The 17,769-nt window shown below is 35.2% G+C and overlaps 1 protein-coding gene across 4 annotated transcripts in view; it reads left to right on the forward strand.

Annotated features, from left to right (window-relative positions):
* UBR3 (ubiquitin protein ligase E3 component n-recognin 3) overlaps nucleotides 1–17,769 on the forward strand; it is a 101,103-nt gene that overhangs the window by 42,611 nt on the left and 40,723 nt on the right. For all 4 annotated transcript variants that reach the window (XM_081971069.1, XM_081971068.1, XM_081971070.1 and 1 more), the window contains 5 exons: nucleotides 3,394–3,854; nucleotides 9,317–9,405; nucleotides 13,750–13,899; nucleotides 14,445–14,578; nucleotides 16,962–17,072. In XM_081971069.1, coding sequence (XP_081827195.1) covers nucleotides 3,394–3,854; nucleotides 9,317–9,405; nucleotides 13,750–13,899; nucleotides 14,445–14,578; nucleotides 16,962–17,072 — 945 coding nt within the window. The remainder of the gene's footprint in view (nucleotides 1–3,393; nucleotides 3,855–9,316; nucleotides 9,406–13,749; nucleotides 13,900–14,444; nucleotides 14,579–16,961; nucleotides 17,073–17,769) is intronic.

The following is a 17,769-nucleotide window of genomic DNA, read 5'->3' on the forward strand; positions in this document are numbered from 1 at the left end:
TATTATTATGATTGTATTAAAAGATACACTATATTGCTGAAAATATTCGCTCACAACTGAGTCTGATTATGTGGATGGGTGAGCGAATACTTTTGGCAATATAGTGTATATAAGTGTAATCCTTTAGTTTGGGCCTAAATTCAATATGCGAGCTGCCAGAAATAATAAGTAACCTGTTAATGGAATATATGCCAACTTGCTTTGTTTGAATATGTGTGAATTTTTGCTGGAAGTATTGCTAATATTTAATATTTTTGCTGTTTAAGTTTCCCCTTTTCCCAGTTAATTTAGGCTTCCAGTACTCAAATAATTTGAGTTGAAAAATTATTCATGTTCATGAACATATTATTTTGTTTAAATGCTTTATAACTAATTCATAATTGGATTGCTACCTCTTAGATGAAAAAATTATGAAGCCATAATCTATTTTTCTTTTCTAAAATGAACATGCATTCTTATATTTTATTCTTATATTTTATTCGAATTGAGATTTTGATTTAAAAAACTACTAAATGGAAAGTAGGTTTTCTACTTTAGTTTTTAAAGAGTGGCAATAAGCTCATATTACTATGATATACACCCTCTTGTGAAATATATCATGTAGGGTAGAGTTGATTCTTCGGATCATCACTAGAATTTTTCTTAAGCATTCCAAATATTTTGGAATATTAAATGTGCAGTTGTTAGCAATTGCTTTTTAAGGAAGAAAAAATGTTATATGTTGCTCCCCTTCTATAAATGTTAGACCATAAATTGATAAAAATGTGAAACAATAAGAGAAGTTCTAGAATCTTACTTTGGATTTTTAAAAAATCGATTTAACATACATTCTGGTACTTATATAAGAATAGACTGAGTTTATTATTTCCCAAAAATTCCGTTTGGAATATATTAGTATTCCATTGTTAATTTGGCTTAACTCATGCTTTTTATATTAACCTGCTGAAGTGAACTAACTTTATATTACCAGCATACCTTCATTTGAAATCATGGTTTGAAGTTGTGTTATGAATCTCCTTTTGTAGTATTTGTGCCTTGTTGTTCCATCCCAACTTCATTTCTTTGCTTAATCTTAGTTGGTTATTTCATTCTGTTCTTTTCCAACTGTGAAGGAGAAAGACAGCTAGGAAAAAACAAACCCTACAAGATAGTTTAAGAACTTCTCATTCACAGTTCTCAGACTTCTCTGCCCCTCTTTACTTTCCCCATCACCAACTCTTTTCTTTCCCTTTTCTTTCTCACAAGGATTTCCCCCTTCCTTCACAACACTTCTCCGCTTTACAGGGAGCAACACTTAACACTTACCTTGGTACCTCTGTCTCATAAAAGATACATGTTAAAAATTACATATTTCCTACATAGCAATAGCACTTAGACTTATATATCGCTTCACAGGGCTTTTACAGCATTGTAAAAGCGGTTTACAGAGTTAGCATATTGCCCCCAACAATCTGGGTCTCATTTTACTCACCTTGCAAGGATGGAAGGCAGAGTCAACCTTAAGCCGGTGAGACTCGAACTGCAAAACTGCTGGCAGCTGGCAGTCAGCAGAAGTAGCCTGCAGTGCTGCATTCTAATCACTGCGCAATCATGACTCTTATGGTAAACTAAAGAAGCTATTCAATGGATTGAATAATTTGTTTTAAAGCCTACCAAGTCAACACTAAATCCTGTTTCTGCTCCAATCCTTATATGCATTCAGGATCAAGTTACAGTAAATAATTGTACTTCTAGTTCCCAACTGCTAACATTTTAGTACTGAAAGAAAACTAGCAGAAAAGATGTGTTGGGGATCATTTATTACATTTATTTATGTACCTCCTCCTCAAGATTCTGAGTGGTTTACAAATTCTATCTATCTGTCTATCTCCCCTGTGAAACATTGAGCACAAACCTGTCCATGCTGTCAAATCTAGGTTTAAAAAAAAGCTCATCCAAAAATAGCTGATTTTACTACTCCAATTCAAAGGCTCCTCTAGAAGTTTTTTTTTTAAATATTTATGGTCACAGACCAAAACATAAATACTACAAAGAGACATAAGAGAATTGATCATAGCATCATAGCAATCAGCCACCAGAAGGTTAACTAAGGAAAGTTACAGCGTTCTCCTCTAATGGTTACAGCTCTTAAGAAAAATTTGGAAACCTGAGAGGTGATGTATGAGGAGCCATCTCCAAGACAATATACAAACAAATTACAGCCATTAGGTCTAGAAGGGACGATTTCAAGAAGAGACAGTAACTTGGATCTGTCTGCATTATACATGGGACAAAATAGAAGGACGTGCTCCACAGTTTCAACCTCGGCTCTGTCACAAGGGCATAGCCGCTCGTTAATCGGGAGCCTCTTAAAACGACCATCCAAAAGTGCTGAGGGCAAGACATTAAAACGAGCTAGGGAAAAAGCTCTTCTATACTTAGGAATGGTTAAAGTATAAAAATAGGAAGCCATCCTCAATCCGTAATTATTAAGTTGGTTAAAAGTCAGGGGGGAGCAAGTTTTGTTGGCTCTGGCTCGTAGATATTGTAAATCAATGTCCACAAGCTGTTGGACTACCTTAAATTTGGCGTCCTTAAGGCTGTAGTTTCCCAAGGCATCCTCCATAAAACCTAGCAGATGTAGTTTCTTCAGCAGCTCTTTCTCCCAGCGAGAAATATGGGAGTCCGCAAACGCCAGGGAGAGGTAGCTGCCAGGAACTGCCAGAAAAAGCACCCGAAACTACCATCACTCTAGAAGTTATTTAGCAGCTATGCAATGGCTAGAGAACTTTGAAATACCTTTCTGGTCCTGCAATTCTGTATAATGACCCAAATGTTGAATAGGATTTTAGTTTCTTCAATAAACCATGTTTAACAATGAACACAAATGCAGCAAAAAGTTTTACACAGTCAAAGCTTAGCTTGTGAATTAAATCAGTTGAAATGTAGAAAGTTTGCTCCAAAAGGGGAAAATGGGATAAAGAGCATTTGATCCTTCTCCTGATTGCATTACCTGGTGTAGCAGTGGAGACTTATGTTCACTTTAGCCTTACAGAACATGTCATTCATTTAGGTTGTATTTGCATATAATGCTTAGCTAAATTTTTGAAATTTAATTTTGTTAAGTGTTGTTTAACTAGCTACTATGGCTTGATTCACACACACTGCTAAACTGTTACAAGTTAATTTCCATTCTATGCTAAATCAAGCACAAGCATACCACATTATGGCTCAACATTATATGTAAAAGTGTGGGTGCAATATTACATTATCACAGTATTTTTCAATTGTCAGTTTCACAGCATTTAAGATTAAACTGAAGTAACAAATAAGAATCCTTTTGCTGTTGCTGCTAAAATGTTTTACAAAAAGTGGTTTTGGCATCTAATGCAGTGTTTATGTTTTCCTTTCAAGAATTCAGGGACCGCACAAGTGTTCAGTTTGGTTGCAGAGCGTCGAAAGAAATTTCAGGAGATAATTAACCGCAATACTACTGAAGCCAGTCAGGCTATTCGACCAAAGTCTTCAATGAAATGGTCTGCTCCCGGTGCAACTCCCCAATTAACAACAGCTATTTTAGAAATCAAAGAAAGCATATTGTCTTTGCTTATTAAGCTTCACCATAAACTGTCAGGCAAGCAGAACTCCTACTATCCTCCTTGGTTGGATGACATGGATACTTTAATTCATCATGAAAACCCAAAATATTGTCATGGCGATGGAATGACTGCCATAGAAAGGATTTTATTAAAAGCTGCTTTTCAAAGTAGATTAAACAAACACATCATTGAAGAAATATGTAGAAGAGTAACTCCAGCGGTGCCACCCAAAAAGATTAGTCCAGCAGATAGGAAAACTTTAGACAAAGAAGAAAGGTAATGTTTTAAAAATGCTGACAATAGAAGCATGGTATTATTTTATTCTCAAACTGTTAATGTTGCCTTATTTTGCAAAATTGCCTTATTTTGCGTTTGAAAACGTATTCTAAAGTGGGTTGTGGGCAAAAGGTTGTGGGTAATACAAGATGAAACTCAAATACTTTGGCCACCTAATGAGAAGGAATGACTCCCTGGAGAAGAGCCTAATGCTGGGAAAGACTGAGGGCAAAAGAAGAAGGGGACGACAGAGAATGAGGTGGCTGGATGGAATCACTGAGGCAGTAGGTGTGAGCTTAAATGGACTCCAGAGGATGGTAGAGGACAGGAAGGCTGGAGGAACGTTGTCCATGGGGTTGCAATGGGTCAGACATGACTTCACGACTAACAACAACAATACAAGCTAGGTTCTAATTTAAAAGTTATTTTTTTAAATTTTTTTTTTTTTTTATTTTTTTAAATTTTATTTTATTTTATTATTTTATTATTTTATTATTTTATTATTTTATTATTTTATTATTTTATTATTTTATTATTTTATTATTTTATTATTTTATTATTTTATTATTTTATTATTTTATTATTTTATTATTTTATTATTTTATTATTTTATTATTTTATTATTTTATATTATTATTTTATTTTATTTTATTTTACTTTATTTAATACAGTACATGAGTATTAATACAGGGGGATGAGCAGGCTGTGCTAGAGGGAAGAGTTAAATATGTAATCAGTTTGGCGTCATTGCACAGCCACAAAAGACCCAAGTCCGACCTCGCATGAATTCCATTGACCCTTATCTGGTTCCAAATTAGCTTGGACCATTAGTTCTCAGATTCTTGAGTACAGCTGGCAAGAACAAACTCTTAGTGTTTTGAACACATCTCCTATTCCTAATTATTTGGGTCTGGCAGTTTTGTAGTTTTGAATGACAGAATAAGATATAATGAAGCTAAAGTAAAAGAAAGACAAGAAATTCACCTCTACAATATATTTCAGTTAAAAGTTAAATCCTACGTCTGTTCCGATTGCTAACCACATGGGCATCAAGTAAAATGCAAGGATATAGAAAGGCACATGAACATCAGCGGAAACTGGCTCTGGGCTGTCAAGACTTGTGGAGCTAAACGTCTACCAAATTGGAACGGAAATAAATACATGATGAATGTGAAGTTGCTCAGGGTGCAGTGAGGAACCAGATGACTCAGAAACAGACACATCTGGTTAAAATAGGCAAAGTACAAGAGCTTTTTAAGATGGTTGCCTGTGTACATCAACATATTATGGTAATAAATTACGACTACACAAGGAATGGTGTCATACTAAAGCCATTTTGGCAATTTTTCAACTGACCGAGAAATGTGTGTGAATTGACCTTGAAAAAATATACAGGGGGCTTTCATGTAATGACCAGTTGTTCAGCAACTGTTTGAATTTATAATGGGGCAAAACAAATGGTATTTATAATCAGTTGCCATACTTATAATATACTCATCCCCATGGTCACATGATTGCCATTTGCAACCGTCTTTGCTAGCTTCTTACAAAGTCAGTGTGGAAGCCAGCAGGAAGTTACACAGGCGACCATGTGACATGGCAGATTTGCTTAATGACAACAGCAAGAACTGCTAGAATCTCCGGGGCATTTTGTGTTGCTTAGCGATGGAAGTTTGTGTCCCAGTTACCACTGTTAAGCAAGAACCATCTGTAATTGCTTGCTGAATTAAAGTTAAGGCAAAGAAGGCCTCTAGACTGTGAATATGTATAGATTCATATCAAAACATACATTGCTGCCAAAACAAGTCTAAAATCCAGTCTCCCAAAAGGTCTTTATTAAATCTAGGTAACTTTAAAATACAAATTGGTGTTTGAAGGAATAGTTTTTGTATATGTTTGTGCCTTTGAGTCAGTCTTGGCTTCCAGTGACTGCGTAGACAAGGTCCTGTAGTTTTCTTGGCAAGGTTTTTCAGAGGTGGTTTGCCTTCATCATATAGTTGAGAGAAAGGTCCTGGCCCAAAGTCACCCAGTTAGTTATTTGTTTACCTGTCTTTAGAAAGACGTATAGAAGAGAATTGAATATGCATATCCAGTGAGAACATCTAAAGATCTGTTAAAGAGTTTTCCCTTTCTCGGGAGTGAGGGTCATATGGCTGAGGCAAGAGATCTTCTTTGTGGGAGCCCTCGCTCTTCAGCCTAAAGGTCTGTGAAGCTTATTCCCTTGTAATTTTGAGACAGCTTAATTTCAATGCGCCTTCAACTCTAAATAAATTTTATTGGTATCCATCTTAGAGAATTATTATTATTACTGTTGTTTTTCATCAATTGGATTTGTTTCTGTTGTAGCTTTTATAATGTTTACAGTATATGCCGTAAGCCTTCCAGAATATACTGAGTTCAGTGAGCTATGAAACTAGTAAATCAATCAATCTCTATCTATTGTCTAGCAGCTTTCAGATGTATCAGTTGTTGCTGTGTTCTTTATCAGCAGCCATATGAAGAATTTTCCATTGTAATGTAATTGTTTTTAATTTGTCATTACAACAGAATATTCTCCAAAATTAAAAAAAAAAACAAAAACAGAAATGCCACAGAGAAGAACAGAGGAATTTTGTTGTTGTTGATCTGTTGACTAGTTTAGGCCTTCAAACACTTATGCATACTTTTTTAAAAAATGTAAATGGTATTTGGAGGGTGGACAGTTAGAATATTTCATAAACATGACACAAAGATCTAGCATAGCAATTTGAAAATTCATCCCTATAGAATGTATCAAGCATCTGCAACTCTGAAAATATATTCCAAGTAAAAATGAGTGCATATGTAAAACACACTCAACTCTTCATACAGAGTAGAACCTAAATTCCAAGTAAAAATGAGTGCATATGTAACATGTATTTCAGGTCTTTATAAAAAGTGCAATCTACATTTATAAAAAGTATTTTAGATGTCATGCTATGATTGCAATGTAATGCAATAAGAGGACCTAGTAGATGAAAACTAGTTTACTGGAGCAAATTAGCAGATGTAAAGATTTGTTAGTAAAAGATGTTGTGACATCTCCTCTGCACTTCTACCCCCAAATATATAAACATTAAAATGATAATAATCAACAAATAAGGGATGAATTGGAGAAGAGTCTTTATACCAGAACTCTTAAGTATAATCCTATTGGATCTTTTTGACAGAGGATTCAAGGAACAGTCATTTTTCTGTGCTGCTTCCATTACGGAGATGTATACTGTACCATAAAATTATGTCCCTCTGCTAGCTAAGTTCCCAGGAGGGTTGCAAGAGATGTGAGTTTTTCTGAAATATTTGAATTGGAAAAATTTCAAATGCAGATGGGCATGTTTTAAGTAACCATATTTGTACCAAGATTCATAACTTGCAAAGTTTATAGTCGATATTACTTAGTGTGCAAGAATAAATCTAGCCTACTGTCTGTGATTTGAACATTGCATTCAAAGTAACCAAAAGCTTTTATATGAGGAGAAAAAAGATTTTAAAGAGAATACTGAAAACAGTAGTGTGATAGAATAATATGCAAGTGCCATGTCTTTTATTCTGGTAAATACTCACCTGAAAGGTCAACATCATACTATTTCGGTATAGACACATTTGCATGGATTGGAATTTTTTCCATGAAAAATTGAGTTTCCAGGACACAGAACCGTATTTCTGATCGGAGGCATGTTGTACAGACATTCTTAGAAGACCTATGTCAATAGAAAACAGGTTGTGGCAATGTTGTGTTCTAAAACTTTTGCAGTATGTAAAATCATTGCACAGATATAAATATCTAGCATGACTTGCTTTGTTTCACTGAAAATGAATCACAATAAAGTTCTATCTGTCAGTGCTGCCCGCAACTGCCGTCTATCAGCCGGGGAGTTGAGCAGCTCAGCTATTGCTGTTGATGCTAGAAGAAAAAACGGACAAAAAGAGGCTGGGTGACCTATTTTCTAGCTTATTCATCTTAGGCAAACTTGGCATCGCCTGCAGAATTTGTTGCTATAGGAACTAAGGCACAGAAAAGGATTTTGCTGGGTTGCTTTGTAATACTTTCAGTCTTTCTGCGTGGACCCCCTTGGGGCATTGCGGAAAATTACCGACTTGTACTGATTCTGTCAGTTTGTTTCTGTCTCCTTATTAAGGGTCTCTATTTACAGTTAGCCAGTTTAACAAAGGCACAGGGGAGAGAGATATCTTGGGAAAACATGAGTTTGCCTCATATTCTTGATATAAGTTTCCTTTGAGCGATTACAATTTACTTATGTGCTGTAAACATATTTAGTCCCCTTCCTGTGTAATACCTCACAACAGCATTATTCCGTGTTTGTGGGCACTTTTAAAAAAAATATATATACCATGTGCTCTTGTTTTATTCAATGTTTTATTTTAACGTATTCTATATTGTTTTGAATTATACAACATGCACTTAAATAGTTGGAAGGGAGCTTTTAGATAATTAAACCTATCCCTCTCAGTGCAAGAATCCAAAATTAAACAGTCACAATAGATCCCCATCCAGTCTCTATTTTACACATCCAGAGGAGGAGAGTCCACTATATTGTATCTTTTAGGATGAGATAACTTCAACAGTTTAAGGAGTTAAAAGAGAGAGGCATGTTTAGCTTACAAAAGAGAAGACTAAATGGAAATAGGATAGTGATCAATAAGGGTCTAAAGTGACATAAACACTTTATTCTTGTTGGAATTGAGAGCAGGAGAAGGCTCAAAAGATTGAAATGAAAAGAAAAGAAGAACGAGAGAGAGAGAGAAAGAAAGAAAGAAGATACAAGTAGTAGTAGTAGTAAGAAAAATTATTGATGGTAATAGCTGTTAATGGAACAGCTTGAATAGTAGAGAAGTAGACACACAGATGCAACATCACAGGTAAAAGTGTTGAGGAACATAGGTGTCATGACCAGCTGTTGTGGCATTCTACTTGACCGCTCACTCCAGTTTGATAAGATACCATTGATTACTGCACTTGAATACAGTTTCAATCCACTTATGTATTTGTCTAATTGTGTGTCATTTAGCAGGTATGCAAATAGCTTGCTAATCAAAATACCATGTATTGATGTCTCTTGATCTGTTAGTCCTTGAGCTAGTCTATTATTTGGAGCTAAGAACATTTGTCATTTTCAAGATTTCTCAGAAGTAATGTACAAGTAATAAGAATTGTTTCTTAACTCTAACCAGTGAATATTTCTTGTAATGATGAAGAATTTCCCATTTTCTGCTTCTGTCCTAGACTGCTTCTGTCCTAGTAGGCTAGAAGAGAAAAGAAAAGTTGAGACACTGAAGTGACTTTGGGGCATAAATGACCTTCAGATTTTTTTTTGGGGGGGGATAAGAATTTCTTCTTATATCAATCTATAAATAGACCTTATAAATAATGTCAACAATTACTTTGCAATTAACCCCCCCCCCCCCTCTTTTTATTTCATTAGACGACAAAAGGCCAGGGAACGACAACAGAAGCTTTTGGCTGAATTTGCATCAAGGCAGAAAAGTTTTATGGAAACTGCTATGGATGTTGGTAAGATTTGTATTCTGTTTGCATTATTCATTGTTCGTTGTTCTTGATATTGGGAAATGAAGTTAAAGGGCAAATGAGGAAGAATAGAACCTTTTTTATACTGAACGGAACAAAATAGTATCTTCTCTTTAGATTCCATTTTAGAACATCTAGGTAAGAGTAACTATGGAAATAATTGTTTACATTCAAAATGAGGTTCCCTACAAATAGTGAAGATGAATCTCTGCTCTAAATATAAGTTTTCACAGTAGTTTTGTTTTCATGTTAAATATACATTGAAAAAAGGAATAGGTCTTTATATTTGTTGTAGTATTTGCATCTGAAGCAGACAAGGATACTTCAGATTTAGCGTGGGCACATTCATTATTGCTCAGCTATTCCTTATAGGTACCACACCTTTCCTGATATTTGCATGATGGACTCAGGTAAATATATTTTTGAATTAGATAGGTGACAGAATGTGTGATAATGAATCACCACTGAGGTTACATCTCCGTAATGCTTAAAACTTGTATTTTCCTGAGTCTTTCATTGCTCCTGTGGATGCCCAGGTACAGTAACTGAAGTCGTTAGCTTTAAATGTGTACAGGTAGCCCCCACGACCACAACTGAGACCAACACTTCTGTTGTTAAGTGAGAAATTTTTAAAGTGAGTTTTGTCCCATTTTATGATTTTTCTTGCCACATTTGTTAAGTGAATCATTGCAATTCTTACAATTAGTAACACGGTTATTAAGTGAATCTGTCTTCCCCATTGACTTTGCTTGCCAGAAGGTTGCAAAATGCGATCACATGATTCTGGGACACTGCAACCATCATAAATGTGAGTCAGTTGTCAAGTAGCCGAATTTAAATCATGTGACCACGGGGATGCCGCATAAGTGTCAAAAAACGGTCTTAAGTCACTTTTTTCAGTGATGATGTAACTTTGAACAGTCACTAAATGAACTGTTGTAAGTTAAGTTATGACAGCAGTTGGGACCACAATTTCTGCCACGAAGCAATGTAGTCATAAAGCATTATGTCCCATGACCACATGTCTTAGCGATGGCAATCCCTGCAGTTCTTGTCATTGCTGTCATTAAGTGAGGAGTGAGGGTCATATTTACAAAGGTTGCAGTATCGTGTGATCACCTTTTTCAACTGTCTGACAAGCAAACTCAATGGAGAAGCCAGATTTACTTAATAATCGTGTTGCAAACAACTGCAGTGACTCACTTAACAATTGTTGTAAGAAAACTGTCATAAAATGGGGGCAAAATTCACTTAACAACTGTCTTAGCAACAGAAATCTTTGGCTCCATTGTGGTCATAAGTCCAGACTCCCTGTATTGTTGCTTTCTTTCAAACTATTTGAAACGAAAGGTTTTCCTTGAATTATATTTCCCTTTAATTATTTTAATTGAATTGTTTAAGTACTTATATTTTTAACTAATTTAATTTAATGTTTAAATCAATTTATGTAATATATTTATTTTTAAGGTTCATTTAAGCTAATTCCAAACAGAAGTGGTTGGGAGAATAAAATTGGCATCGAAAGGTGGTGGACATGTCTTTTTCAAGACTTCCTGATATTGTTTTTTTTGTAAATGCTATAGTAACTGCAAATCACCCATGTATCATCATGAGCTGATTAAGTACGGTATTTTCTCTGTGAGTAGATCTATGGGTAATTCCCTTGGTAGAGCAGGAAAAGTTTTGCCTATAACTTCAAAAACCACATCTGGTCAAAGCCAATAAAACTGGATGAGGAGCCTTATTCAACAAACAGTGATTTCTTTCGCTCTTTCCTTATCATGGTTGCTTTAGCTCTTTGGACAGGAAATTAATGAATTTTTATTATCTCAAATTGTTATAAGGCAAAATAGCATATACCTATAATAATAAGTTTTTGCTTTACTGCCATGAATTATGTCTGTAGAGATGCCTGATGGAACAGCTGCTCTAAGGGAAAAATTGCATCATTTTGCATAAAATTATGACCTTCAAATCTGTCTGATTTGATCACGTGTGATATATTAAAAAAAACCCGGTAAAATTAATGTGTATAGTTTAGTTCTCTGAGTATGTGGTTTAAACTGTACTGTAGGTAGAATAGGTGTTTTTTTTCTATCATTAATACTGCATCGTTCGGCACACTCAATTTCTGAAGTAACACTTTTTGAAGAGTGGAAAGTGAGAAAGAGAGAAACCACACGGCACAGTTTTAGAACATAAATAGCTTGCACTGGCCTTCTGAGAATACACATGCTACGTTAGGCCAACCAATCATTAGCATGCTGATCCTGGGAATCATCTGGATACAGCAGTTCCATAAGGGCGGCGCTGCTTCTGGTTACACATTGTAAACTCTCTTTTCCTTTTGGAATATTAACTCTTTTCAGTGTTTAAGTGTAGGAGATATGAAAGCAGAAAACATTTTAAGTATTAAAGTCTGGAGGATCAGAAAGGTCTATGTTTGTTCCATTAATCAGGGGCTGTTGTTTTGGTTTTTTTAAAAACACACATACAAACACACACACAGAGAGGGAGAGGGAGAGAGAGAGAGTTCTCTTGATCCCCAAAAAATAGATTAGTAACTATTCTGTATACTTATTTTTTATTTATTAGAATACCAGGTAGACCATTGGTGATGTATTGTGTGTCCGGTGCTATGCAGCCAAAGAAGAATAACTCTGGATTACTGAAAACGGGCTCTTCTCAAAATAGATCATTAAAGACAATTAATTGCTGTTAAGATTAATGCTATGAATTTTGTCTTGGAGTTTCTTCAGCTGATTAAGTAAATGTACACATGATCTTAAGTTTAGCTGAACACTTGAAAGATAGTGGGCATTCAAAGTGTTAATTTAAATACAGGAGTCGTATGGCTTAATTTTTTAAAAATGCATAGTGTAAAATGAGAATCAGTTTGGGCTAGTGGTTAAGGCACCAGGGTAGAAAGCAATGAGATCATGAGTTCATGGTTTCAGCAGTCAATTCATTTCATTTCATTCTTCATCCACTATGTTGCACTGATGGCTTTTGTTGGATGGAGTTTACAAAATTTTTCTTTTATCCTGCTGGCCTCAGCCATCCACCTTTGAAGGTTCTATTCCACCAGTGTCAATACTTCAGCTCTGCTGTTCAAATGACTTTTGTTATTTTGTCCTTTGGGAAGATCACACAGTGGGATCTTGCAAACATTTCCAGGCTTTTATTAAGCAGGCTTACTGTAGTTAGTCATTCCGTTTGTTAGTCACTGTTGTGGCCCAACAGCGGCCGGCTGAGCTGTTGGTGGAATCGGACAGCGATGAACACTATGGGACTGCCCCGGAGGCTGAGGAAGACTCGGGGGGGTGTTCGGAGTCAGAGCAGGAACTAAAGAGGCCTGTTGGCCACCAGGTGGCGTCTGAGTCAGGGAGCAGTGAGGAAGAACAGAGGGAGGCTGTCCCTGGGCTGCGAGGAGGAGGGAGCAGCTTTGGAAAAAGGGTCACAGAAGGAAATAGGAACAGGTGGCTACTGATTGGCCCCTCCTGGAGAGCTTATAGGTGGGGCGACGGGAGGGGAATTTTGCAGGAAACAACAATTTACTGATCCAGCCGTAGAGAAAGACTGGGAGAATTTCGTGAGTTCAAGCCTTGTTTCATAGAGATAGCTTTCTGGGCTCCCAGCTAAGAGGTTGCTTATCTCCCTCCTTAGTTGTGGCAGACAGCCAAGTCTGTGTCCATATGTATTGTAGAGGCTTGGGACAGAACAGTCACTCTGTGAGAAGAAATCCTAAGGGCAGCAGATCCCCAAAGCCACTAACAATGAGTCAGAGTTATTTAGTTGAACTTTTGAGGATCTTCTCCAAAGTTATACTATCCAGGCTGTATCAGACAGTAGGATTGTTAACCCAGTAAATAAGCAAGCAAGATGAAATGAAGCCCACGCCACATTTGAATTGTATTTTTCAGCATAGACATTTGCATTCAGTTTTCATTTTAGCAATTCCCATGCTGGAATCTCACTGTGTTGTGGTTGACCAACACTCAGCTGTGATTGGTTGACCACTCAAGCTGTATGCTAGAACTTAATAAGTCTAATATGTTGCAAAACCCGATAAATAAATTTTGTAACATTGCAGAACTAAAATACATAACAGGCTAGACTGTTCTTATGGCAGAAGAGGCTGCCTGTTACAACTAACATTTTTTAAAGCATGGAGATTTTGTGTTCCATTGGTAAAGTCTGACCGGAGAAAGGCATCCTCCAGGGAAAAAGCAATAAACTTCACGTAATGGTTCGAATTACAATTAATTTCCCCTACTATTACATTATGAGACTGTTGTTTACTTACAGTCTTATTTCTCCATTCCTTAGAATCACCAGATGCTGATGTTGCTATGGAGATTGCGACAGCAGAAGAGCATGTTTCTGAAGCTATCTATGATTGTGTTATTTGTGGCCAAAGTGGCCCTTCTACTGAAGAGCGACCAACAGGATTAGTTGTTCTCTTACAAGCTTCTTCAGGTATGGCTTAAAAATCAAACTATTGTGGCACCAACAGATGAATGAGATGAGGAATGCATTTGTTTGAGAATATTTGCAGCTGTACTGCAAAGAAACTAATAGGAGAATGAGAGGCAAGGAATATATCTTTTTACGTGCAGAGATAAATTATCCAATTCCTCACTTATTAGAGAACAGAAACAGAAACCCTTAGGTTAAATAAAATATGCCAGTTTCTATTTTGAAGAGTACAACGTGTACTAACTTTTCCATTGGGAAATTCCATTTTCCATTGGGAATGAAGTGAAAGGCATTACTATAAACTGTTTGTTAAAATAAAATGTAACGTTTTCTTGATAATATAATGCCAATACAATAAATTTTGATTGAACAGTGCCAGCTATTTAGTCAGTTCTGTGACTCTTTTAAGTCACTTAGCCTACATGGAGAGGATGCACTTTAATTCCGTTTTCTAATATGCTGTAAATATCTTCTCTCTTTCTCCCTCTCCTCCCTCCCTCCCACTCCCTCCCCCCTTCTCTCTCTCTCTCTCTCTGTTTCTCTAGTTTTGGGGCAGTGCCGTAATACTACTGAGCCTAAGAAGTTACCAACAACCGAAAAGGAACAAATATATCCTAATGATACTTGTGCAGCAATATACGAAACGCGCCTTGCAACTTTACAACAATTCTTTAAAGATGTGCGTAGATTTTTGTAGCTGTATAGTGGAAGACTATTCCATTTATTTTTCTTGTAATGAATTGTATTTAGAACAAGTGCTTATGTTATAAAGTTTTTTATTTTGATGTGGGGGAAATAGGAGGAAGGTGTGTTGGATATGTTCACTAGGTTGAGTTATTTGTAAAAACAAAGGGGGCATGTAAACAAACAAATAAGTAATCACCACCAACAGAGTGCTTGGACTCAACTACAGCAGCAGCTAAAATACACCATTGAGAGATTTAAAAGACTAGATTCAGAACAGATATTATCTTGGAGAAATACTATGGAGAAACTATTCTAAGAGTCAGTATGTCAACATTTAATCAAACTACATTAAGTATTTCTGTAATAGAATCTCTTGTGGAATTTCTTCAGAAACTTGAAACTAATCTATGCATTAATATTTATGGGCTCAAATAATGGTGCTTTCTAGAAGATTAGTTACTAAAATAATCATAGCGAGAAAAAATAAATCTATTTTGGTTACCAGAAAAATGTATACCTCTGAAATCCTTTGAATTGTCTGCTGTAACGCTCTGAACAGTAAAAATAAACCCTGTTCCTAATTTCCTTAATAGTACACTATATAATTATAATAGTACATATAATTAAAATTATTATGGAAGGTTTCAAGAGATAATTTTAACGAGTTACAAATTTGTTTTAAAAATGTTAAATGGAGGCTTTAGTGTGTGCTGTATTCCAAATGCAACCGCTATTAGTCAGTGCATATCATATAACATTTTCTAGGCTAATTTCTGTAGTAATAACAACTTATAACTGTAACACTGGGCTTCCCGTGAGGGCATTTATGAGGAGAATTGTGGCTGGAAGCTGGATCTAGGTTGTTGAATCTTTCTAGTTTAGTAGAAGGCAAGATTGTTGAGATTACCCAAGTGACACCAGAAATCGGCACTCATGAGCAGATTACTTTGTGATCAGTTTATGAGTTGAATGGCTAGGAATCTGGATTCCATCAAGCTCACTCTCCTAATGCAGCCTTCTATGGACATTAAGCTCAACCAAGCCATGTTAATAACTTTTTTGGATTTCTTTCTTTTTTTATTGTACTGGAAAGGTTAAGACCTTTTAGACTGGCAAAGTATTGGAAAGAAAAAGAGAAAAAAAGGAAAATGAAGAAGTAATATCCCCCTTTAGCCTAGCAAAGACATATACCTGTATTTGTCAGCTCAAGGCCCTTCTCCTTGGGAAGTAAATGTGATTTTTAAAAGTTTTGGAAATATGCATTTTTTTTAAATTGTGCAGCAAAAGGGTGCTTGGAATGTGGATTTTGGAAATTAACAACCTAATTTGGAATTATAGCTTTGAATTATTAGGAAAAAAATTCCTTGGGAAATGGCAATTGTTTATGATCTTTCTATGATAAGGGAACCTTGTATGTTGGATACTAGAGGGAGCTAGAGGATAAAGAAAAGTATGCAGCAGAAATCTGTAACAGAAGTTTTTTGTCTAAAAAAGTCTTGATAAGATAAACAAATTTCTTAACAAGATGTACAGAGTATGTTGTAATGAAGTTGCAGAACAAGAATTAGTTGCAACGGATAATTTTGAAATTATTTTGAAGGAGGACTTAAATGTGATAGGCAATGGGAAAGAAATGGAAAAAGATATGGGCACACAAATGGAACTAATGGATAACTTACTCCTTCAAAGAGATGCACAATCATTGAACCAGGAAAGTGACTTGGATAACTTTTTCTTACTGGAAAAAAAGAGCTCTGTTATTTCTTGAAGAACTTTGTTAGAGACAAAAAAAAAGATATACAAAAGAAACCTGTTAAACGTTCTGAAAGATTTCTGTCTTTAAAAAAAGAAACGAAAACTAGCTCTGGGACTCATTTTGAAGAGGTTAAAATAAGATTATTAAAACAAAGGGAAGGACTATAAGGTTGGCTTATTCGAACAAGGCTAAAAGAGTAAAATTATTATATTTCATTGCTTTGCTGAACTTTTGTTGACAGAATGATTGACAAAGTGTTTACTGAAGAGATGAGTTATAGGGCTGAAGAAAAATATGTTGTATTTAGAAATGGTGACAAGCTTTTAAAATTGTCTACTAGGAGATGTTACTTCTTTATTTTCCTTTTTTCTCTTTTTCATGTTGCTTTGTATTGCACTGTTTTATTTTTTGTAGTTTGTATTTGTTTTTATTATTTTCATTCATAATATAATAATATACTTATTTAGTAACTTCAGTCATTTTTAGATTTAACAGTGCCTATGCCACTCTTGCTCATTATTAAAAAATGTGACTATTTTAACGAATTAGTGTCCTATAATTTTAAAGTGATGATTAATCCACGTGCATTATTTTAAATGTTATGCTTTACTTTTTATAGAGTTCTTGTCTGCAATCAGTATCGATTGGCTGGGAAGGAGGTGTATATGTGCAAACATGTGGCCATACATTACACATAGATTGTCATAAATCCTATATGGAATCGCTACGGGTAAGATAAAATGAAAATTTTCATTTATAATAATTAAATTACTACATTATTACAAGTTTCCAGTAGATATTGGTGGAACCTCAATGAACATATAGGAACTTTTAAAATACAAGAAAGGAAATCCACATTTATAAACATTCTACAGTACTTTATCCAATTCATAAAACAATATAGATTTCCTAAAAGATTCAATAGTAATGTTTTGTAATATGAAAGTAAAAAATACACTCCACTGTAATTTATCCTCCAATTAATATGGCTAATTGCATTTTTAAAACATTCATTTCTAAAGCTATGTATATGAAACACAAATTGTACATGAAGTTCAATAGGATGGAAAATATTCATGTAACAATTGTAACTCATTAAAATTAAGAAGAATGTAATACAGGGCAATTTATTTAGCTTGTAACTTGTATACCTTTTGTATAGAAATAATTGCAAACAAACAAACATAGGTAATAAAGCTTAATGTATTGTAAGTTTATTTAGTCCTGATGGTATGCTCTGGGAAAGTAGAAGAATCAGAAGACAAGCTAAATTGTCTCAATGTTCTTTAAAGTTAAGAATTTTTTTAAAAAAATATGCACAAAGTATGCTGCTCATACAAGTCTTGTCAGCCTACTGTTACCTCATTTTAATGGGCTAACTTTTACTATAGAGTGTGGGAATGCAATAAGCATAGTATATCTTGATA

This window comes from Natrix helvetica (assembly GCF_964273705.1).
Source record: "Natrix helvetica genome assembly, chromosome: 1".
Classification (NCBI taxonomy): domain Eukaryota; kingdom Metazoa; phylum Chordata; class Lepidosauria; order Squamata; family Natricidae; genus Natrix; species Natrix helvetica.